Source organism: Globicephala melas, chromosome 17, assembly GCF_963455315.2.
Source record: "Globicephala melas chromosome 17, mGloMel1.2, whole genome shotgun sequence".
NCBI classification, from domain to species: Eukaryota; Metazoa; Chordata; class Mammalia; order Artiodactyla; family Delphinidae; genus Globicephala; species Globicephala melas.
The window spans coordinates 27,928,335-27,953,739 of NC_083330.1; the positions used below are offsets into that span (position 1 = coordinate 27,928,335).

General features: G+C 38.4%; 1 protein-coding gene across 1 annotated transcript in view; it reads left to right on the forward strand.

Moving 5' to 3' along the window:
- The window catches only part of E2F5 (E2F transcription factor 5), a 29,120-nt gene that overhangs the window by 965 nt on the left and 2,750 nt on the right, over positions 1-25,405 (forward strand). Inside the window, exons 2-6 of the mRNA XM_030839225.3 lie at positions 19,004-19,113; positions 20,006-20,167; positions 21,465-21,508; positions 22,768-22,832; positions 23,916-24,183. Coding sequence (XP_030695085.1) covers positions 19,004-19,113; positions 20,006-20,167; positions 21,465-21,508; positions 22,768-22,832; positions 23,916-24,183 — 649 coding nt within the window. The remainder of the gene's footprint in view (positions 1-19,003; positions 19,114-20,005; positions 20,168-21,464; positions 21,509-22,767; positions 22,833-23,915; positions 24,184-25,405) is intronic.

The following is a 25,405-nucleotide window of genomic DNA, read 5'->3' on the forward strand; positions in this document are numbered from 1 at the left end:
CAGGCTCTGGGCGTAGGGACCCGAGGGCGACCGAGTGTCCTTGTTGCTTCGCGTCCACCTGTGGCAGAGCCTCAGGGGTTACCAGGGCGCTTTGCCCCGAGGCACCCTTGGGATTGATTTTGCTCTTGGGAATTGATGGTTTTAATAGGCGATTCTTGCTGAGACCGTGTTTCGGTTGTTTAAAACGAACAAGCAAACAAAATCCGATTTTGCCACCTCTTCTGGATGACACACACACAAAAAGGTGAACTCTTCAGCCCTCCCCGTTAAAACAATAATAGTAATTTAAAAAACCTCTTCCTTGTGCACTTCTTTTCATCATCCTGATGATTAAGAGGGATATTTGACTTGTGACTTAATTTGGTATCTGATATAAATTTCTAAAAGCGAGATTTGCCATCACACGAAAAGGGGGTGTTTTATAATTTTCACCCCAAAAGATGGAAGCGCTCAGTAAACTCCTATTTCACGAGACCGTGTGCTTCGTCTTTTACTACAGTTTGGAATTTTCAAACAGCAACATGCATCAAAAGCTGTTCCGTTAAACAAAATGACTTAACCGTTCAAGGCAGGACTTGGAAGGATTCCACAGCGCTGAGGAACAGCGCTGTGATCACACTTGAATTAAAATTCAGCCAGCACACGCAGTTTAAGTAAGAAGTAAAGCAATAAAAACAAAAATTACTAACGAGTCAGTAATCACTGCAGAGGATTGGTCCCAGCGCCTAGGGGAGGGTCAGGACCACCTTTCCTAGCTTGAGAGTGTGACTGCAGTCATCAAGGCTGTGCCTAAAGTAACAGAAGCAGCATCTGAGCAGGAGAGCATCTTCTAGTTCTCCCTGACCTGAACTCACAAAGGCCAACTTGATGGCCTCTGCTAGGGGCCCTCCTCTCAGTGTAGTGCAGGAGGTGAGGTATGTCACTGAATGCCGTCTCCTTTCCCTGGGTGTTCAGTATGTGATTGTTGAAATATCTGAATTGTTCTAGTTTATACAAATGAGGCACGATGCACATATTTTGCATTTCCGGAAGTAGTTTCTACTCTCTTCTTTTTGAAGTGTTACTCCTAGAATTTTCCCACACCCTTGGAAATTCTTGTTCTCGTTTTTTTTCCCCCACCCACCCTTTCCTCCATACCTCCCTCCCTGAAAGTGCTTTATGGCATATATAGTATTTAAATTGTTGTGAACTAAATTGGATTCTGTTTAAAGAATTTCACAGGAAGTCATGAGGTCATCAGTGAAAGCCAGGGATATTACAAAGCATAGCTTGCAAACTACTATTCAAAATCTAGAAGTTCAGTTGTAGCCTGTGACTTCAGTAAGGAATCAGGAAAGTTTGGGATTTTCCAGATGAAACTGAACTCTGAGGGCTGACTGTGAAGGCTTCTGCAACTTGCCTTGGAATGGTGGAACTTTGCCCTTGCTTTCCCCTAAGTTCTTTGGCTTCTTCCTGCTTCATCTGTGGCCACATTTTGCTGTCCAGAAGTCACAGAGGCAATGGGTGGGAAATGGAGTTTAATATATCATAACAACATTGTTTCATCCATCCTTTCTTAAAAGTTCAAAGGTTTCTGCAGTGACATTAGGTCTCATTATATTAATGACATTTTAGTTGTAGAGAACAGTTTGAGTATCATTCTTTTTCACATAAATATGGATAGATATCATTTATTTACATATGTTTACTTATATATATGTGTAAAATCTTATATTGTAAAAATCTTATATTGAAATCTTTGCAATGATGTTTCTTATTGTACACCATAGTAAAAGATCATAAAGACTTTCTCTGACATGTTGAAGATGGATTAACACTGACAATTATAAAGTTTCTCTAATTTGAAATTATAAAATCACATTTTTTCCTTATATTCTTACTTGGGGGTGGTGTATTTCAGCATAAGTTATTGGTACTTTTGCATTATACACTTGATATTTTTTAAGAAGCAATTAATGAAACATCATTTTTGTGAATATCATGAATATAAAAAATATCAGCCATCACATCCAAATATCTTAGATATCCATAATATATCCAAACCACTTAGATGCTATTTCTTTTCTAACTTGTGACATATACTACTGAAGAATAAGAACATAATGCTGTATCTTAGTGATACATTTCTTAGTAATTTAACTAATTGAGGACATAGCTTAACAAAACAAATTCTAATAATTTGTTACAATAGTGGGAGTGGGGTAGTTACTCTCTCTTTATTCTAGTGAGATGACAAGTTATGTCATGGTCCTTTCCAGTTATGTGGTTTGCCAATTTATGCTGTTAGTAGCTGACATTTATTGAGAGCTTAGTATGTGCCAGGCATTTAACATATATTAACTAATTTTATCATCCTAACAGTTGAAATTTGGACTTACCATCCCCATTTCACAGATGAGAAAATGATAGGTTAAGTAACTTGCCCAATGTCACACAGTAGAAAGTCACAGCTATGACTTGAAACTAGACCATATTTTCTTATTCTCTGTGCTATACTGACTCAGTATTCCTAAAAAAAAATAATTTCTTAAATTTTTCATCTGTGTAGGGCATGGAATCTTTCTTGTAAAGAAAAATGCATGATTATTTTTATACCTCTACTCATGATAGAAGAGAAGGTATTGAGCTTCTGCATTAAAATGAGGATATTGATGACAAATTCATATTACTTCACAAATTAAACTAGGGTTCTATTTTTATAGAACTAAAAATTTAAGTAAGTTAGGATAGTCATGACTATATGTGTTGTTTTGAAAATTCCTATTAATTTATAACTGAGTTTCTAGATTTGCCATTTTGATGCCACCTTCAAGTTTTTAAAGTATGCTCAAGATTCCTTATCTTGTTTATTATAATTGTTCAAGTTACCAATTGCCTGAACGATACCTGGATTAATATGATAAAATATTTATGGTGTTTCTTATCTCACAGGTCCCTGACTCATACCCATTTATGATTTGCTGATTAATACACACTGTGGAAGAAATAAATAATCTAAGGTCTTAGATTGTGATGTCACAGAATAAAGCAAGGATTATCCTACGGAGAGAGATATGAGTAGGAGAGCCAGAACTTCAGTGCATGCTTAAAAATTCTCAGGACAATTTCACTTCTGAGTATATACTCCAAAGAATTGAAAACAGGGTCTTGAACAGTTATTTGTATACCTATGTTCATAGCAGCATTATTCACAATAGCTAAAATGTGGACACAACCCAAGGGTCCATCAACAAATGAGTAGATAAGCAAAATGTGGTATATACATATAATGGAAGATTATGCAGCCTTAAAAAGGAAGGAATTTCTGATACATACATAGATGAACCTTGAATACATTAAGCTAGTCACAAAAAGACAAATGCTGTATGATTCCACTTTATGAAGTAACTGGAGCAGTCAAGTTCATAGAGACAGAAGGTAGAGGAGTGGTTGCTGGGGGAGGAGGGAATGGGAAGTTGTTGCTTCTTTGGCGTTTGGGGCTGAATTGTGTTCCCTCAAAATCCATATGTTGAAGTCTTAACCCCCAGTAGTCAGAGTGTGATTATATTTGGAGATAGAGCCTTCAAAGAGATGATTAAGTTAAAATGAGGCCACCAGGGTAAGCACTAAGCCAATCTGACTGGTGTCCTTGTAAGAAGAGGAAATTTGGACCCACAGACACTAGGGATGCCTGTGCACAGAGGGGAGCCCATGTGAGGACACAATGTGGGAGACCATCTGCAAGCCAAGGAGAGAGGCTTCAGAAGAAATCAAACTCGCCAACACCTTGATCTTAGACTTCAGGCTTCCAAAACTGTGAAAAATAAATTTATGTTGTTTGAACGACCCAGTCTGTGGTATTTTTATTATGCAGCCCTAGCAAACTAATGCTGTGTGTATAGAGTTTCAGTTTTGCAAGATTAGAAGAGTTCTGGAGATTGGTTGCACAACAACGTGAAGGTACTTAAAACTACTGAATTGTACACTTAAAAAATGGTTATGATGCCAATTTTATATTATGTGTATTTTACTGCAATTAAAAAAAAATAGATAAAACAATACTGCAGTACCACTACATACCTAATAGAATGGCACAATTCCAAAACACTAACAACACCAAATGTTGGCAAGAATGTGGAGCAACAGGAACTGTCTGTCGTTCACTATTGGTGGGAATGCAACATGTTGCAGAAGTTTCTTAAAAAACTGAACATACTTTTACTGTATGATCCAGCTGTCACACTACTTGGTATTTACCCAAAGGAGTTGAAAACTTATGTTCAGACAAAAATCTGCACATGGATATTTATAGCAGCTTGATTCATAATTGCCAAAACTTGGAAGCAACCAAGATGTCCCTCCGTAGGTGAATGAATGAATAAACTATGGTACATCCAGACAATGGAATAGTATTCAGTGCTGAAAAATATGAGTCATTACCATGAAAAGACAAGGAGGAACCTTAGATGCATATTACTAAGTGAGAGAAGCCAGTCTGAAAAGGCTACATCCTATATAACTCCTACTATATAACATTCTGGAAAACACAAAACAATGGAGACAGCAAAAGATCAGGGGTTAGGGGAGTAAGTTGAACAAGTGGAACACAGGATTTTTAGGGCAGTGAAACTACTCTGTACAATACTATAATGGTGGATACATGTCTATACATTTATTAAAACCCACAGAATGTACAACACGGACAGTGAACCCTAATGTAAGCTATGGACTTTGGGTGGTTATGATGTGTCAGTGTAGGTTCATCAGTTGTAATGAATGTATCACTCTGATGAGGGATGTTGATAGTGGGGGAGGCTGTGCATGTGTGGGGGCAGGAGATTTATGGAAAATCTCTATTTTTTACTCAGTTTTGCTGTGAACCTCAAGCTACTCTAAAAAATAAAATATATTAAAGATGCATATATAAAGCTTCTCTGGATACATCTATTCCAGGGTCTAATTATTAAACATCTGTTAAATACAAGATGCATGACCAAATGGGAAAAGAAAATTCTTAGGAGACTAAAGCTCTACAACACTAATAAAAATGATTACTAGTAGCTAATACTAAGTGACTGACACTATGCCAGATGCTTTACTTGTATTAGCGCATTTAATTCTTGTAACAAAACTCTAAGGGAGATATTACATCTCCATTTTGCTGATTAGGAAATTGAGGCTTAATGACGTTATCTGGTTACAGCCAATATCCACAGTAAAGGATATAAGAGCCCAGATAGTCTGATGTCAGAATTGATGCTATGCTATGCAAAGTGTACCTACCTCTGAAGTTTTGGTATAATGTGAAGAATAGCTTTTCTAGAGAACAAGAAAGTAAAAAAAAAAAAAAGCCAGCCATCGCGTTTTTCAGTTCTGGACAGGATAAATGGGCATATAGCTAAGACAGTACTAGTGAGTTCTTGGTCTTGATTCTGCCACCTATCAGCAGTGTGTCTTGGGCATGTTCCACATCCTTTATATCTTATCCTTAAAGTGGAAGGAAGAAGGGATGAACCACTGTAAGTGGTGGCAGTAGTTGTGAACCGAGAAGCCCCAGGCAGATTTTATTTTTGTGCTAAGCTGTACAGTCTCTCCACCCTCACACTTCAAGAAAGGGATTCCACCAGCTTTCTCAATGTGTAGACCAGTGGTCAAATATGTCAGCATCTTATGGATCTTTAAAAAAAAAAAAAAAAAGATTCTAATGTCAGACCTGGGAAATCAGGTTCTGTAGGGCCAGGGGATGAGCCTAGGAATCTGCATTTTAAATACATACCCCAGGTAGTTTTGATACCTACTGACATCTGAGAATCATGGAATGAGCTCTACTGCCTCTTCTTTTTCAATCATATTATTCACGCATCAAAAAGAACTGTTCTGGTAGTAGAAGGAATTAATGTCAAACAGAGTTGACCCTTTAGGAGTTCACTAAGATTGATGAGAGCTACTCTTGGGGAAATGTTGGAGGCTAGGGATGGAAGAAATTCCCCATTTAATTGCTCTGGAATAGTCTCTGCTCATGTCTGAATGGCAGCATATTACGGCATTCAAATCTTACATTACTAATTAAGGGACCTAATTTCTAGTGGAAATGAGTAAGCTTTGAGAGTCATTTCTATAATGGAATAAAGTAAAATCCACTTTTACAGTAAAATTCTGTTTTACTTACAGGGGAAGAGGAAAGTTATAAAGTTTTTAAATTTTGGATTTAATTTTTAAAAAGAGCAAGGTCAGGGCTTCCCTGGTGGCGCAGTGGTTGAGAGTCCTCCTGCCAATGCAGGGGACACGGGTTCGTGCCCCGGTCCGGGAAGATCCCACGTGCCGCGGAGCGGCTGGGCCCGTGAGCCATGGCCGCTGAGCCTGCGCGTCCGGAGCCTGTGCTCCGCAACGGGAGAGGCAACAACAGTGAGAGGCCCGCGTACCGCAAAAAAAAAAAAAAAAAAAAAAAGAGCAAGGTCAGTGCAGCTGTAGCTCATCTTCATCATCTGTGTTCCAGGGGACTGAGCAGTGAATGAGATGATGCGAGGGCCTCCATCACTGGGAAAGATTCTTTCCTTGAATGGAGAGTATGTGTAGGCAGGACTGTAGACATTTTAGGAAGATTCTCACAAGGATAAGAGTAAGGAGTGTCTAGTTGAGACCCTCAGGTAACTGAGAGATTTCATTAGCAGAGTGCCCAAGTATTTTAGTTGAGCTTTTGCTGATTTTATGCACCATTTTCTTTTTATAAATATGTTATTAAAATTTTAAAAGTAACTTAATAGACTAGAAATACACTTTGAATTGCTATCTTACAAAGGGAAAAAATAACACAGAAAGCGTAACAAATCCGTAAAAGATGAAAAGGTAAAAGCATTAAAGCATAATATACAGAAAACATCAAATGAGTGATAATTGAAACCTGCTAGTTTCTCCAGTATGTGAATGTATCCGATTCCTTTTTCTTTTTAAGAAAGTTGTTTAGATGAAAAAATTCAGGCATCCATTGTGTACAAGAAAAGCACCAAGAAAGAAAAGGACTCAAAAATTTTAAATTGAGGTATACCAGGCAAAGGGGAAGAGGAAGAAATCAGGAGTGAAAGTACTAATTTCCAGAGAATGTCTGCCTTAATATCAAGTGCACTTAATGGTATAAACTGATATTTTTAAGAATGAGATTAGAATCTAGGGATGAATCATAAAAGTCAGTGTTTAAATAGTGCCTCTCAGTGTGAATCACACGTCCATTTGTCTGGATGTATGTATTATGTTATGCCATTTCTTGAGTGTGGTAAGTATTGACATGCTAAATATTTCTTATAAATACATTTCTTTTAGATTTTGCCATTTAAGTCTAACTTTCCCCAATTATTAGTCCATGAGTCTCCCTTTATGTCTTAAACTTAATATGTTTGTACAAGGGAAGGTTTGGTTTTCTCATTTACCTTTTTAAACTTAAAATATATCTGTTGAAATAGCATACAAATAGTAGAAAACTTGGAAAAAATTAATATAGTCCAGAATAAAAATTACCCAGTATGCCACCACCCCAAGAGAGCCACTATTTTCAATTTTCAGTATTTTCCCAATTTGTTACACCTTTTCATAGCTGAGGTCAAACTTTTATTTTCCCAAATTATAAACATAAATTGTGAGGGCCTCAACTTAGATCTATCATATTATCCAGAATTCACCATTGTTTTAGATTGGTAATGTATTAGTTGTTTCTAGGTTTTGTTCTATCTCATTCAATAAATATAACTTAACCAATGTGTGCCCTAGCCCCTTCCTTTAGTAGCTTACAGCTTATGGTTGTGGGGAAAAGTGAGGGAAATGGGAGTTGGACACTTTCACACTGTAAGGGGGTATGGAAGCACCTGCTGAGCCCTGGTGACCGGTGATGTGGGAGCCATTGACGGCTCCAGGGAGCAGTGAGAGTGGAGCTGGGACTAAGGGACTCAAAAAGTCAGGTGACATTGATATATGTAAATTAAGAATTTAAGGTCGTGTTGCTCCTCTACTTAGAACAACATCCAGTGCCTACAGGACCCTGTCTCTTCTGCGAGTCCTTCCCTTCTTCTCGCACACTCGCCCCTTCCATGGCTCCAGTTCTTCTAATGCTTCACACACCCTCTGCTCTCCACCTTATGGCTGCTGCACAGGGCTTTCCTTCTGCCTGGAGCACATTTACACACACCCACACACACCCACACACACACACACACACACACACACACACAGAGACACTCTCTCCCTTACTTGACTGGCCATTTCTCTAAACCCTCTGGTCTCAGTTTAAATGTTTCCTTGTCTTAGAAGCTTGGTAGGTAGAATATGACTCCCGAAAGATACCCATGGCCTAATTCCTGGGACCTATGAATCTGTTCAGTTAAGGGGAATTAAGGTTAAAGTTGCTAATCAGCTGACGTTAAGATGGGGAGGTTTTTCTGAATTATGAATCTGAGCCCATTGGTAATTATAAGGGTCTTTAAAAGTGGAAGAGGGAAGCAGAAGAGAGAGGGCCAGAGAGATGGCAGTATGGAAGGACTTGGCCCGACCATTGCTGGAGGAAAGGAACCACTAGCCAAGGAATGCTGCAGACTCTAGAAGCTGGGGCATCCAGAAGGAACACAGCCTTACCTTGATCCAAACTCAGTGAGACTCGTTTTGGACTTCTGATTTACCAAACTATAAGATAATAAATTTGTGTTGTTTTAAGTCACTAAATTTGTGATAATTTTGACAGCAGCCATAGGAAACTGATGCAGATGCATCTCCTGACTCTTCCTCTTAATCTAAAGTGGCTGAAGTTGATTCCCGTTTATTCTGTTTCTCCGTTACCTGTTCTTTTCCTTAATACCCCTTATCACAAGATGGGATTGTTTCTTCATTTATTTATTTGCCTGTGTTCCCTTCTAGACCAAGTGCTCTGTGAGGCGAGGGACTGTGTCTTGTGTGTTACCAGTACTGATCCAGCCAGTCTGTTGTAAACTTTCAACAAATAGAATGGATGTGATCAGATTTGCATTAGGTGAAAAGGCATTCCCAGCAAGACAGCAAGTGCCAGAGCCATGAGGCCAGAGAAAGAAATGGTACATTTGCAAAGCTATAAATTAGATGACTGTTGAATTTAGAGAACAAGGTTGTAATTTAGGCAAGATTACAGGCTTGAACTAAGGTAGAGCAGTGGAAATATAAAGAAGTGGGGAGATAAGATGTTTCGTTGTAGAAGTGACAGAACTTGGTTGCTGAGTCTATAGGAAAAGGAATCAGGGATGACTGCCAGGTCATGGCGTGGTCAGCTGAGTGGATGGTGGTGGTTTTCACTTAGAAATTACGAAAAGAGGAAAGGAATTTGGAGGAAAGGGAAGTTCAATTCTGGGCATGCATGAGACGCCTATAGGCCATCCTTGAGTAGATATTTGGCAGCCTGTGGGAATTATGAATCTGGAGCCCAAGAAGAAGACCAGGGCTACCAGTTTGATCTGGAAATGGTTGGTTTATGAGGTATGTAAGGGAGAAGGTTTAGAGTGGAAAGAGGAGTAAGAATGGAAGTTGGGCCAACACTCAGTTCAGGAACAGCAGAGAAAAAGGAGACTTGAGAAGAAACAGCCCGAGACTGAGGAGGAAAAACCTATGGGTTGTGGTGACAGCAAGGTCAGGGAACAGTGCTTTAGGAAGGAGAGAACCAGAGTCAAGTGCTGCAGAGGATACAAGACTTTGTAGTGGCCACTGGATTTAGCAACAGAGGTCCAGGAAACATTTTTGGCATTTAGACATTTTAAAATTATTTCTGCTTCTGATAATCTATACTAAAGAATTACTAGATCAAAGAATCATAAAAATGTAAAACCTTTGATGAATGTTGCCAAATTGCTTTACAAAAAGATGGTACTTATACTCCACTAGCAGCATATAATCATGACCAGCTACCTCACCACATCAGAAATAGCATTTTGCAACGGCTAAAAGTATACACCCTGGGTTCACATCCTGATTTTACCATACCATTTCGGTGGCCTTGGACAAGTTACTGAGCTTCACTTTCCTCTTTTGCAAAAATGGTGACAATAATAGTATCTATCTCATGTGATTATCATTATAGGAATGGCTAAAGTGAGTTTTTACTTTTAAAACACTTAAACAGTACCCGGCACATAGTAAGTGCTGTTTCCAGGTGTTTGTTAGATAAGTGATGGATAGATAGAATGAATCAATATTGGGTATTCTGATGTTTTCATATTCTACAAATTTGAAAGATGATGAATAATAGTATCTCTGTTTTTTAAGTCAACTTTGTAAAGGTATAATTTCCACCCATTAAGTGCTCCCATTTTAACTGTACAGTTCGGTGAGTTTTGACAAATGCTTGTACCTGTAACCACCACCACAACCAGATGTGTAACATTTCCATCACCCAAAACAGCTCCCTTTTGCCTTCTCCCAGCCAAACTCCAGCCTCCCCACCCCGCCAAGCAAGCATTGCTCTGTTTTCTTTTCCATGGATTAAAACGACCTTTGCTAAAGTTTCATGGTAATGTACTCATACAGTATGTGCTCTGGGTTTAGCTTCTTTCACTCAGCATGATGTTTTGGAGATTCACGCCCATTGTTACCTGTACCAATAGTTCATTCCTTTCTGTCCCTGATTGGTATTTCGTTTTGTGGATATAGTACACTTTGCTTATCCATTCACCTGCTGCTCCCAATTTTGGGCCTTTATGAATATTCAGGTACAATTCTCTGTGTAGACGTATATTTCCATTGTTTCAATTTGCATTTCTTTTTTTTTTTTTTTGGTATGCGGGCCTCTCACTGTTGTGGCCTCACCCGTTGCAGAGCACAGGCTCCAGACTCGCAGGCTCAGCGGCCATGGCTCACGGGCCCAGCCGCTCTGCGGCATGTGGGATCTTCCCGGACCGGGACACGAACCCGTGTCCCCTGCATCGGCAGGCAGACTCTCAACCACTGCGCCACCAGGGAAGCCCTAAATTTGCATTTCTTTATTATTCTTTTGCTAACTCATTAAAAGTTTGAAAACTTTTTCAAGAATGTTAACAAATTTTTGGTGTGAAATTTATCTTTTGTCCATGTTTTAATTCGTGGTCTTCATACTTTCTTTTACTGAGTTTTAATTATTGAGATAGTCAAATCTTTATCTTTTCATTTTTATTTCTTCCATAGATTTGACATTTAGAAGTTCTTGGTGAAGGAAATTTTTGACATTTTGATGTATATACATATGCGTGTCTGTGTGTGTATGTGTGTTTGAGACAGAGATGCCCCAGTTATTTGGGGGGGTTTAATCAGTTTTCAGAATAGGCCGCTGGTCACAGTTGTGAAGGAAGTTGACCTGAAAATTGAGTTTAACTCAGTCATTGGTCACATTCAACTGTAATCCCTTTGAGATTTTTGGATTTATTTTAAAATCCACATCTGACTAGTACATTCTTCTTGATAATGACAAGTCCAGGTATTCTGAAACCGTTGTTTATCCTTTAGATAATGAGATTTTGTCCATAGCTGAGTTTTCTGATTACCTAAGGGTTTATGTCTATTAATAACATTATTTCTTATAAAAGAACATTTAACCATTTTGGTTTGAAAATTTTCCAAAATGCATTACACATGTCTTTGTGCTTGATTTTATTCTTTTGGTAACTTGGGGTAGTCATGATGAATATGATTTTTTGTATCCTTTGGAGGTGATAGCCTCAAAGCTTTTCTAAGTGTGTTGGATTACTGCCATGTCCAGTGCCCTCAGCTTTGTCTGCTTAGTGAGTTTTTTATCCTTTCTATAATTTCTGCCACATCCCTTGATTGCTGCCTAGGTACCTCGCCAGTGTCCCAGATGGTACTTCCAGTTTTCTCGTGGACGTTGAAATTAAATATCCCCACTGTTAGGAATCATAGAAGAGAAGGAGTAAATAGGATCCAAATGGCGTGAACTATTTGAGTAATAAAACATACCTTTTTATATCTATTTTTGCTTCTGCAGAAGCCCTTTTTCCTACTTCATTGTGCTTGACTGTGTTCTGAAATGTTACAGTTAGTGAGTTACACCAGATAAGTAAGTAAATGTGGTCTGTTACGTTCCATGATACACTTTTCAAAGAACAATGTTTTCTTACTATAGGTGAGAAATTGGATCTATAATAGTGATAATGGCTAACACGAATGTAATACTCGTGATGTACAAGGCACTCTCGTAAGTGTATCAAATATACTCATTTAATCTTCACAACAACAGTATCTTAACTGTTATCTTACAGGCTAGCCCGTGTTCCTAACTTCTGTGTCACTTCTTTGGTTCCTAACTTCTAACCATCAGGATGATAGAAAATGTGCAGATACAAATCCCAGTGGTAGAATAGCAGATGCATGCTTAATTTTGCTCCTGTTTTAGAAACTTAACACATATGAGAATTACAAAGCACGCATTTGGGGACCTAGGCAAGCAATCTCTAGAGCTGAGTTTCAGCAGGCTTTTCCTACTTAAATAGATATTTTATCAAGTGTCTTCTTTTTTCTTTTGAGAAATCTTGGGTGACTTGAGTAAGGCAGTACAAATGAAGTTTCTTTTCAAAAGCTTATGCAGAGTTTATTAAAAAAATTTAAGAATTAGAACAAATTTAAAGCTTATGCACTTAAAAATATCATATAGAGTAGTAGTTAGTTTGAGGTAGTGAAAGCACTGCAGATTTTTTAAGGAGAGATTTCTTCGGGGGAGATTTACTCATTAAAACACTTGTGTGCTTAGCGCTGCTTCTGGAGGAAGCCCTTTGTAGCCTTAAAGTAAGTTATTTATTTTTGGGGTATTTAATTTCCTTCCTGATGTAACATCCTCTACAGATGCATTGAAAGCACACAGCAGCCTCCTCCAGGAACTCTTTCCTGTTTTGCCCCCACCTCCAGTAATCTCTCTTTTTTCAGTCTCCTATAACACTTTGTCTCTACTTTACAGGACTGTTTCATTTTTTCATCCTCATTCTGCCAGGTGTTAGCCATGTCCCGAAGACTTAGATATGCTTACAGTTTTTTTGTTACTGGTTATTATTTTTGAATAACAAGTGGAAATGAAGATCTTTCTGCCTTTTCAGACCATTTTATACACTCTAGATGGAACCACCTGCAGACTAGTGGTACTCGAATTGCTACTCAGTGCATTTGTATAGCTTGGGAACTTATGACGGTCCACCAGTCTTTAAAAATAATAGAAGTCCATTTGAAAATGTTTTGCCACAAATTTATTTCATGAATATATAATTAATGCCAGATTCCACCTGATTATTCATTAGCCTTCTGAGTCTGTTTCCTATAAAACAGGGAGAATGATACCTACTTTACAAAGCAGTTGTGAGCATTAAGTTAGATAACATCTGTGAAAGATCCTATTACACAATTATCCAATTACTGGCTTATAAATGGTTCTTCTTAACTGTGGGTTGAAATCAAACATTCTACATCTCAATTATCTTTAACAGTGTTTGAAATTAGCTAGTAATCTTACCATGAGATAAAGCAACATACCATCGAGCACAGTTTTTTTTAAATTCTCATTAAAATATTTCATAGGCAATCTTGGTGTATTACCTGGGGTCCTTCCACCTTATATCCAGGATCCCATCACTTGGGCATGTCTGTATGCATGTGTATATAACTAACTGATGTTTTGTAGTGGTTTTTTTTTTTTTTTTTTTTTTTACCGTGCCGTGCAGCATGCGGGATCTTAGTTCCCCGACCAGGGATCAAACCTGTGCCCCCTGCAGTGGAAGCGCAGAGTGTTAACCACTGGGCCACCAGGAAAGTCCCTTGTAGTGTTTGTATTGCACAGTTTTGATTTTTGGATGTGGCCCTCCTCACTGTAACGTTAGTCTCTGTAGCACAGTAGCTAAGACATTGAGTGCACGTGTGTCAACAGTTGTTGTCCTGGAAGAGAGTAAAGTACCTGCTTTACAGATGGAGAACCTGAAAGACAGGATGTTTCCAGAGTCACTGTGTTTATATCAGCCCTTTTGAATGAAGCATCAGGCTGCACCGGAAGAACATCCTTGAGCAAATGAGCCGCAACTAATCCTAATCCAAATAAAGCTACCACATAATCTCTCTCCCTCCCAGAATTAACACTGGTCTTAGTGGACTCATTTGTTCAAGTGAAGGGGTGGGGCCAGAAAATTCTTAAAGCCCTTTTTAGCACTTATATGTGATCGCTCTCAGCTCTTAGGTTTTATTTGACTTGTCCACCTCTTAAAAGCATCACAAGTTTTAATTTTGTTCCACCTGTGGATATCAGTTTGTTCACCATTGGTGACATATTTTTAGAAAAGAGTTTAATATTTGGAGGGGAGATCTATGCCTTTCAGAGGGTTATGTTTGTTTTTCCTGAAAAAGTGAGCATCTAACGGATGCTTCCCTATGGCTATATAGGTCAGGTCCTAGAATGATAAATGTAAACTTTTAAAGTAAATTTGATGCATACTCATGTGCATTCAACAGCCACGGTGCCAGCATGGGATGAGGATGCACCCATTTTTTTCCCTGCCTGTCCCTTGACAACACCCCAGCCTTTCTGCAGGGCCGCAGGAAAATGCACAGTGATTCTGATGGCTCTCACTTTAAATTCAGGACCACTAACTTGAACAGGACCATAGTGAGGTCCAGCATTCCTTCTACATGACTTATTCTCTGGCTTTCCTAGATGAGGATTTCACACTTCTCCTCTCTCAACCACTAAACCCCTCTCCCCCTTCACTCCTCCACTCCCACCTCCACTGATGAGAAAAAAAAAGCAACCAGAAGGAAGTGTCTAACCTCTCCCCTTACCTTGTCTACTATCGTACCCACAGCTGCACTTGGGCACTCTGATGAGCTTCAGTTATTAATATGCCCTCTTATTATGTAAGGCTGATCCTCAGCTAGTCTGATTCACATCCCCCCTTGCCTACTTACTGCTGTTTCTTTATTGGTTGCCCCTTCTCTCTCCTGCATCATGAATTATCCCTCTTCCCCCTTTACTGGCTCATTCCTATCAGCATACTCGCATGTTGAAATTGCTCCACCTTTAAAAGAAAAGAGAAATGAAGGGGAAAAAAAAACTTCCTGGGGAAACCTCACAATTCCCTATATCTACTGCCCCATTTCTGTTCCTCTTTGCAGCAGAAATCTTCAGAAGAGCTGTCCACTCCAGCTTTCCTTCCACTGTGTCCTGGAATCTCTCCATGAAGGCTTTCTACTCCGCCACTCTGTCAAAACGGCGCCGACCAAGGTCACTCGGGATCTTTCCAAAGTCTAATCCATGGATCAGGTCTCAGTGAATCAGGTCTCCCTGCCAGCGATACTTAATATGGTCACTCTTTCTTACACTCTTCCCTTGGCTTCCAAGACCCCACTCTTCCTACTTCTCTTACTTCAGTGGCAGGTTGCCCCTCATTTCTCGGATCTTAAATACTGGCGAACCCCAGGGTTGGCCCTTAGACATCTTCTCCTTCTATGCTCACCTCCTAGGTGAATCCAGTAGGTTCCATCCAGTGTCCTAAAATGTCTTCTTTACTGATGGCTTCTGAATTTGTATCTCTAGCTTGGACTTCTCCCCTAACCCACACACTCCCAATGTCCAGTGGCCTTCTTGATTTCTCCCCCCTGGAAGTCAACATGTCCAAAGCCGTGTTTCTGATTTTCAGTGTCCCAAACCTATTCCTCCTGCAACCTTCCTCATCTCCAGTTGCTCATGTCAAAAACCAAAGAGTTACTCTTGATTCCTTTCTCAGGATCGCCTGCTTGCTGTACCTTCAAAATAGATCCTAAATACCATATATTAATGCATATATATGGAATCTAGAAAAATGGTACTGATGAACCTAGTGGCAGGGCAGGAATAGAGACACTGACGTAGAGAACCGACTTGTGGACGCAGTGGGGGAAGGGGAGGCTGGGACGAATTGAGAGAGTAGCATTGACATATGTACCCTATCATGTGTAAAACAGATAGCTAGTGGGAAGCTGCTGTATAGCACAGAGAGATTAGTTCGGTGCTTTGAGACGACCTAGAGGGGTGGGATGGGGAGGGTGGGAGAGAGGCTCAAGAGTGGGGGGATATGTGTATACATATAGCTGATTCACTTTGTTGTACAGCAGAAACAAACACAATGTTGTAAAGCAATTATAAATTATAATCCAATAAAGCTGTAAAAAAATTTTAAAAAGCTCTAAAAAATACAGATCCTGAATCTCACCACTTCTCACAATCTCCCCCTCCACCAAGCCATGGCCATCTCTTGAATGGATTATTGCCATTGCTTTCTCACTGGCTTCTTTTCTTTCACCCAGAGCAGCCCGAGAGAACCTTTGAAAATGTGGAGCCAAATCATTATGTTCCCAGAGCCTTCCAGTGACTTTCTGTTTTACTGGGGGTAAAAGCTGAAGTCTTTACAGTGGCCTGCAAGACCCCAGTGATCTGGCCCCTTGCTACCTCTTCCAGGTTATCATCTTTGTCTCCCTGTCTCTCTTCCCCTTCCCCTTTCTTCCTCCTCTTGTTACACACCCCCTTCCCATTCTCCCTCTCAATCACTATTCTGGCCACACTGGCCTGCCCGCCTTTTCTTGAAGGACCTAAGCATCTCCCACTTCAGAGCCTTTGCACTTACTGCCAGGTGTTCCCAGGGGTCACTTCATTCCATTCAAATGTCGCCTTATCAGGGAGCTCTTCTCTGAAAATCCTGTTAAATATAGCACCTTCCTACATGCATTCCTTCTAACATAATTCTTTGTACATTATTAACTCCCTGACCTCAAAAGAGGGAGTGCCGTGGGCTACTTCATTCTGTCACCACTGTATCCTTAAGACCCAGATGAGCCTGGCACCCCGTGGGTGCTGAATGAATGAATGAAGGTGGTGGTGATTCCTTGTATGATTTTATTAAGTACAAAGGTCTTGGACTACTTAATAAAACTTTAAGAATTCACACGCAACTTTTAAAAACACTACATAAAATATGATAGGTTCGTATACATGCAAACTCTAACTTACCCATGATCTCTTGTTTCAACCTGTATTTGATGATGAGGCAGTTACTTACCAATATTTAAATTATGCAGCAGACACTGTGCTAAGATTATCCAGTTTAATCCCCACAATTCAGCATGTGTTGTTATCCATTTTCTAAAAAGGAAGTGAGGTTTAATGAGTTTGAAGCCAACTGAAGACAGGAAGTGGCAGGGCTGGGGTTGGATCGTGGTGTGCCTGGCTCCAGAACCTGACTTCAGAAGGATGATGCAGCTGCTAAAATAAAAGCTTCCTGGAGATCCTTTTTAATGTTGATCATGTATATATATTTAAATAGAAAGATATTTAAGAAATAATGCTTAGATTTGGAAATCAAGTGTTTAATTTTATAATTGTTAAGCAGTAATAAATTATAAATGAGATACTTTTTTACAAATTTTGAGCTAAAAGTGAGATCTCATGGCTCTTTGCCCAGTGACCTAGAATAGCTATGTGATCTGGTTCATACAAACATATTTTAATACCCTACCTGGTGAGCTGTTGCTGTGGTTGTGACGGCTTTTGTGTGTTGAGTCTGTAGCTACGGATAACACAGAGCTGGCTTGGAGTGCTGTGGGCTACTTCTCAAGAGGGAAGTGAGACATTAATTCACAAGTTAAGATTTTACAGTTAGCTTTGCGGTAGATGATTGCTCTTCAGAAAGACAGCCTCACACTCAAGGACAGAAACTCTACGATGGTAGGACAGAGAAGAAATTGCTAAGTACAAGGAAGAGGATATCAATGAAACAATGCCTAGTCCTCTTTTTCATTTGCTCGTTTTCTAGAAGAGATGGAGCCAAACTCTAGTCAGAGTTGGGGGTTCAAACAGCCTCACGCTCTGGTTCTTCCTTCTCTCTGCCACTTCCTACTTACCCTCCTAGTCCACTGTTTGAGGCATGAATCCCCTTCCCGAAGACCTGTGTGATTGGACAACAGTAACCGGTATTTTTGGTAACACAACGACTAGATTGATAGAACCGACATTTCACTTACAGATTCCACATGCCTGTGAAGCAAGCAGTTGCTGTTGGTTGCACATGCCCCCTGTGGAAGGAAGCAAGCCCTGGGGTAGTTGGTAACTAACTATATGAAACGAAATCTTGTACATATGTACTGAATATTGTCAGTAAGGACATAAATGTGTTTTTTCATTACTACCATGAATCTTAAAATGTGACTCCACATTCAAGATAGTCTGTTGTCTAATCCACTCTGAAAAAAAGAGCTGTAAGGTAACCTCGTCTTAGAGGTTCTGTTTGTACTATTGGGGAACAAATGTCAGACATGTGAGTGAGAACTAGTTAGAAGAACTGTCCAGCATTCCTCAATTCATTCATGACATGATAGCGTTAATTATTTTCATTGGTCTTACCTAATGTGAGTGAAACTACCAAGCTTTTGTGTTTGCTAGTACCAAAACCTTGTGCTATAGATTTTGATTTCTTGTAGATTTTATGCTTTGTGTTGGGATGGCATGATCATTCCTCTCTTTTCACTGTGAGTTTAAAAAATGCAGATTGTGTATTTCAAGGTATTACAGTGTGTGTATAATTCAGAATTTCCCCCCAAGTATCTTGACTTCATTATTTAAAAGCTGCTGACATAATTTTTCAAAGTTTTAAAAAGTAATTAAGGCTGATTTTAGACAAGACTGTTTATGAACGGAGAAATAAGATAGGAAGTGACAATTAGCAGTGCCTTTTCAGGATTAGCCCATAAGGTGATATGAAGTATTCTTATTGTGTTCTTTAATTTTTGTGGGCTTTGTGTCACGACTTCTTCATTTTTTTTTCCATTCCAACATCTGCTGGCTTTTAAATGGAATAATTTCTTTGGTATTTTCAGTGTTTGAGGGTTGATTTGCACATACCCAAGCAGCTGACTGGGTCAGATTTAGGATTGGGCTCTCATGCTGTGACCTTAATAACCAAAGCCTTTTTGGCCTTAAAATACGAAATGTAATTTATTTCATTGTTCTTTCCTTTTTTTTTTTTTTAAACAGGCTGCAGATACTTTGGCAGTGAGGCAAAAGAGAAGAATTTATGATATCACCAATGTCTTGGAAGGAATTGACCTAATTGAAAAAAAGTCAAAAAATAGTATACAATGGAAGTAAGTTACAAACCAGTACTCTGTTCTAAAACCTTTCTTTTTCTTCTCAGTGCTCTGTAAGATCTGACCTTTCTACCATTTGCCTCTCCGAAGGCCTCTATTTCAGCCATCTACTCTAGTCACACCAGCCCCACCTGTGTCCCTGGACACACCTCTTTGGGCTTCTGTATGTGTCACTTCTATGTTGGGATGTCCCCTTGCTCACTCCACTGTTTAATTTACACTCTTAAAATTCAGATCTTACTTTCTCCCTCAAGCTACTCATTTGGTACACACTGCATACTGCTTTGTATTATTAATTCCTCTCTGCTTAAGTATTTATCTGCCCGCCTAATATAAACTCCTTGAAAACAGGAACTGTGTCTTATACACAGGATTATGTACTTTGTAAATAATGGTTAGTTGAAATGCATGTTGTCATTTGTTAACTGTTGTATGTTTGAGTGTGATAAACACTTTCTGTTCCACAAATTTGTCCCCTTTAGCCTTAATTTTTTGGTTTATCTTAGCCAAAAATCCCACCAAAATATATTAAAAGGTTATAATGTGTTTTACCAGTATCTCAGTCCATATAGTGAGACTTCCAGTGTGACAATTTGACTTTGACATCCTCTGGTGCCTCAGTCACCAGCCTGACCTTCTAGAAGACAAAAAGCACACTAGAACATGTTGAGAATTTGTGTACTTTGGTTGTTCTTGGCAATAAATTGTCTAAGCAAACATATTCAGAGGTATATCGTGCTTAAATTTTCTAAGGATTTTAATGCTTGATTTTTAGAAGAGTGTAAAGATTTTTGTCTTGAATATATTCAGTGAGTTTTACTACTACAAAAATTAAGTGATGTTTAACTGGGTCTGATACTGGGGATATTAATTCTCATATGTTTTTAAGAGGTGTAGGTGCTGGCTGTAATACTAAAGAAGTCATAGATAGATTAAGATATCTTAAAGCCGAAATTGAAGATCTAGAACTGAAGGAAAGAGAACTTGATCAGCAGAAGTTGTGGCTACAGCAAAGCATCAAAAATGTGATGGACGACTCCATTAATAATAGATATCCTTTTAAATACGCTATACATATACATAATATCTACATATTCTTTCAGTCTGAAGATCAGTTACTTTATTCTAGTGTTTTCAGAGTTCAGTTTTGCTAGTGAATATAACATTTTAATTTTATAATTCTGATTTATACTAATATTTTAAAATTTTTACCTTTTTAAGTTATACAGTGCATCAGTTAGCATCATTACTGTGTTGCATTGAGAAAAACAAATTCACCTACATTCAGTCTACCCATTGATAGGACGTAACATGCTAGCTAAAGTGTGCTTAGGGGGTCTATGAATTTGGAAGTCATTGTTAAGTGCATAGACATACTTAAATCATTGTTCTGTACTTAAATCATTCAGTGTTCTGAAGTAGTAAAAATTCAGCAGCTCTCAAAGTTTTAAAAAATTAATTTTGGTTTGAAAATGAAATATTACAGGCCTGCAATCAGTCCAGGATACATTCCGCCTAACATTAACCCTAAGACAGTATTTACTGGAGGGTGGGGTTCCAAGGCTGGAGTATCTATTGTACTGGGAGGAAACATCATTAGTGATATACTCCATGTGTTTCTTATAGTCATTGTGTTCTCTTAGATATCTGTGACTCTCTTGATTTGTGAACTTACCTGTAGTCATATGGAACATTTTAACTACATTTATCTGGTACCACCTCTTATGAACTTTTGACTAATGTATACAATTTATTTTTTGTGTTGTCTTGTCTTTGGTGAACAAGTCCATGATCTCATTTGTTATTTCCTTTCTATGATCAGAACTCCTTAACAGTTTGATAATAATGGGGGTCTTCAACTGTGCCTTGTGGAACCCCAAGATTCAAAAAGCATTGAACTAGTTGATCATGCACTTTGCTGCACTGCTTTCCAAGATTGTGGCCACTCCCAATTCCCCAAACCATGACCCAAGAAGATTCTCGATGCAGAGGCTTGTATAGTTGCTCTTCACTCCCACTGAGAGCATCCTTTTTCCCATCAATATCCTTCCCCCTGAAGCTCCTGTCTCCATGAGGAATGTGTTTTCCATCTCTCTCCCAAGAGTTCTCAATGACAGAGAAATCAAAAGTGGCTTCTTCTTAGAGCAAAGGATGGACACTTCTCTTATGGACCTTTATGTGATTGTCTTTGCCTTTTCAGACTGAAGACTTGTGTTGTTTTTCATCTGACCATATGTGACAGTCCCTTCATGCATTTGGTCATTTTATTTTGGCCTTCAGATTTATTATCTTAATTTAAATGTCTAGACCTTGATATAAATGTTGTTTCCTTAACTCTATGACAGTACATTTTCCTATGTAACTCATGAAGACATCTGTAATTGCTTTAATGGTAAGTACTGTTAGTAAATTTTTTCTTACATTCTTCCTGTAATCAACCTATTTAGTGTAACGTGATTCAAAATTCTCCATGCACTCACCCTAAGTCATTATTTTCAGGACTTGTGGACATTTTTGGGTTTCACTCTACAGTGCCATGTGTTGATAGGCTGCTTTCATTTCTGTTTCCATGACAATAACTGCTTTTCCCTGCTTTCACTTCATTGCCCACATCAGTAGGTATAAACTATGTGTGGGAGAGGCACCTAAGTCAGTGATTAAGCAACAGCCTCAAAGTCACAGAATCACAGAGTCAATGACTAAACTTGAACTAGAACATGGTTCTCATTGGCACTGTTTATGAAAATATATGTAGCAAGTGTGCTGGTCACAAATGGAACCCAAAGAAAGCATGAGGACAGAGTGAGGTTTATCCATTTTATTATCAGGAAAATTATTCCTCACCCTATTCCATCCCCAGCCTCCACGTTTTCCCCTTAAGATGACAATATATTAGTAACTAAAATGGGCGGTGGGGGCTGTATTTCCATAATATATATAATACAAGTAAAATGAAATTTTGCATACAGATTTATATTTAATTGTGCATGACCTATTAAAAGAGGACAGTCTTGTATCATGCACATACAAAAAAATAATCTGCTGAACACCTTGCCAAGTGGAATCTGACTTTCATCTAAGATTACGTTGGTAATATATGTGGGCTTATTGCTCTACTTTGCCATCATATTTCCCAAGTTTTCAAAGAAAGGGGGAAGTATTTTTAATCTTCAACTCAGCAGAGACTGCTGTAGAATTTGGCTTCAAAAGTAAGTTCACTTAAGCTTAAGATTTCACTGTATCATACCTAATCTTTAGTGTCTCCAGTCATTTAAGTAGTATAAATACTTCAACTAAACAGTGTTATTTAACTAAGGCTAAAAGGTTTCAAGAATCTCAGACTTGACATGAGATTGGGTGAAAGCAGTTTGTTTATGAGAATAGAGCTAACACATTTAACCTGTTCTAAGGTCTAACACATATATTGCCTCATTTAATCCTCAAAAAAAACCCTATGCAGTAAGTTATATTGCCTCCATTTTACAGAATTAAGAACCAAAGCCCAAGGTTACCTAGCTTGGGATTCAAATCCAAGCATTCTGACTCCACAGCCCACACTCTTGGCCAACCCACACTCTTGGCCACTGTATTACAGGATCAGTAGTATTTTCTAAAATGTAAAAATCTTTATTTCTTAATTTTTTTGACCAGGTGATACACTTTTGGCCATTCAAGCACCTTCTGGTACACAGCTGGAGGTACCTATTCCAGAAATGGTATGTATGTAGGATAACTTTTGTTAAAATGGATCTACTGTTCCAAGAGGGACAAATAATATTTTCTTTAGCTGAACATGAGCTAATTGCAAACACTTTCAAGTTACTGCTTTTAAGGTGTCTGTTTGAAAGTACTGATATCTGAATTTAGATGTCTTCAGTACTTTGGTAAAATTATGGAAGTGACTGAATGAATCATTTAACATTTAACTTTTCTTAAAATTTGATTTTATTTGAGCTAGAAGACATCAAGGAATGAGTAATGATATAGTCAATAATCTTAAAAGATCAGTTTGACTATATCTATAACCAATATAACAATCCTGAGGAAAAAGTTCACTTTAAATATCAACAATAATATATTGCTTTAAATTAGGTCTTTTAAAAAACATTTTCTGGCTTATTGAGTCAGAGATATTTATTGACTCTATGCTAATATAAATTTCATGATTTTAGTTTTCAGATTCAAATTTCCTGAAACAAACTGATTTGAAAACTATAACAATCAAAAAAGAGGTAGAAAAAATTACTGTTATCACCTCCCTCTCTTCTCCCAGCTATTCTAGAACTTTGTATTTAGGCATTTACATTACTGGTTTCTGAAGCCTCGGGATACAAATTACCTTTTTGAAATGGAGGGACTTTACATTTATATCTCTGTAGGAAAACTCAGTTGTCTTTGTGCTTTGCTGAATGAAAAAAAGTTTCGACCTGTGAAATAGCTGCCATTTAAGACCGCACATTCAGATGACCACATCCATGGCGGCCGATGCCAGGGGACGGGGTTCCATATATGTGGAGAATGCTTGGAGTGCTGCTGCACACTGACATGTATAATTACACACAAATAGATGGTTTCCAGAATTCTACAACTGGGAGTTGCCCAGTATTTAAGAAAAGCTTACTTTTAGGGGCAAGTGGTTTATAGCACTCAATATCCCATTCTAGGTCTCTATGTTTTGACTTAGCGGCTTAATTTTCTCGTAGTTAGTCCCTATAGCTTTGCCTGTCTTATTTTTAATGTTTCAGCTTACCTAGAAATGTTGGCCTTTATTCATTTGTTTGTGCCCACTAACTTCAAAGGGTCAGAATGGACAAAAGAAATACCAGATCAATCTAAAGAGTCATTCCGGACCTATCCACGTGCTGCTTATAAATAAAGAGTCCAGCTCCTCTAAGCCCGTGGTTTTTCCTGTTCCCCCACCTGATGACCTCACACAGCCTTCCTCTCAGCCCTCGACTCCAGTGCCTCCACAGAAATCCAACATGGCAACTCAGAACTTGCCTGAGCAACATGTCTCCGAAAGAAGCCAGAATCTTCAGCAGACTCCAGCCACAGACTTATCTTCAGGTGGGTTCAGAGCCTTTGTTTTAAAAAGTAGAGGGGAAAATATGAATGCTGTGTTGAACAAGTTGGAGAGCTTTTCTGAATTTCTCAATTGTGATGTTATTTTATTATCTAGTATAGGAGGCAAAATAGTAAACCTGATCAACAAGTATTAATTTTGTGTCTTCTGTGTGCCCAGCACTGGAATATGTATTATGAGGAAAATTTAAAAAACAGATCCTATCTTTAATTATACTACTACTAGTTGTTTCATAGACTGTGTAAATATATATATTTGCAGTTTTCCTTAGGATTCCATTTTTGGAATTAAACCAGATTTGTTCCCCCACCCCCCTTTTACTATTTACATGTCAGCTTTTTATCTGCGATTTACTTTGTAAGGTTCTTTTATCACTTAGTAACTCTAGTATATATAATTGAAATTTGTTCTATGTTTAATAAAAATCATACTAGGGACAACTATAGTGACTTATGTCTCCTGTTTCTCTGTATTCTCTATTGTTATACTTTTTATTTGGAAAGCTTAGTTTTATAGAGTTGATAAGTGGTCTCAACTCCAATTATTTAGGAAATCTTGCCTTCCTAAGTTGTTTGATCTGTGAAATGATAAATAGCTAAAAACTGGGCATCAGGAATAGGGGCCACATTTCTTAAATTTATAAAATTTCCTCAGCATCCAGTCCTTTCCCTTGGTTATTACATGGCTAGGTATTTACCAACTCCTTAGTGGTTGCAAATAAAGGACCCATGGTTGCTGAATGAATGATTGCCATGCAATCTAGACGTAGTATTGCAGATAATTTAAAATAACTATATTGTATATATTCCACTTTGTTTATTTTTACCTTTATCCTTTTGGGATGTGGTCTACTCTTTGAGTTCACAATAGGTAAGAGTGAGCCTAAAAAGATCTTACTGGACACAGAATATTTTTCAGCTTCTTGTTGCCCATGTCCTTCCCCTATAAGTATTTCCACACCATAGGCCACAGGGATGCACAACAGAAAGTGTCATCTTTCAAAAGCTTATAATCTAATTGGGAAGAATAAAGTAGGCAGGTTTATGGTTTAGCTCAGACACAATTAGTACATTGGCTTTCACAAAGCATTAAAGAAACTTTTGAGCATTTCATTTCCGTACATGATTTTGTATTTGGAAATAGTAAAGAAAACAATTTGGGGCCAGATTAGAGAGGGCCTTGAATATCAGACTGAGTTAGGACTTT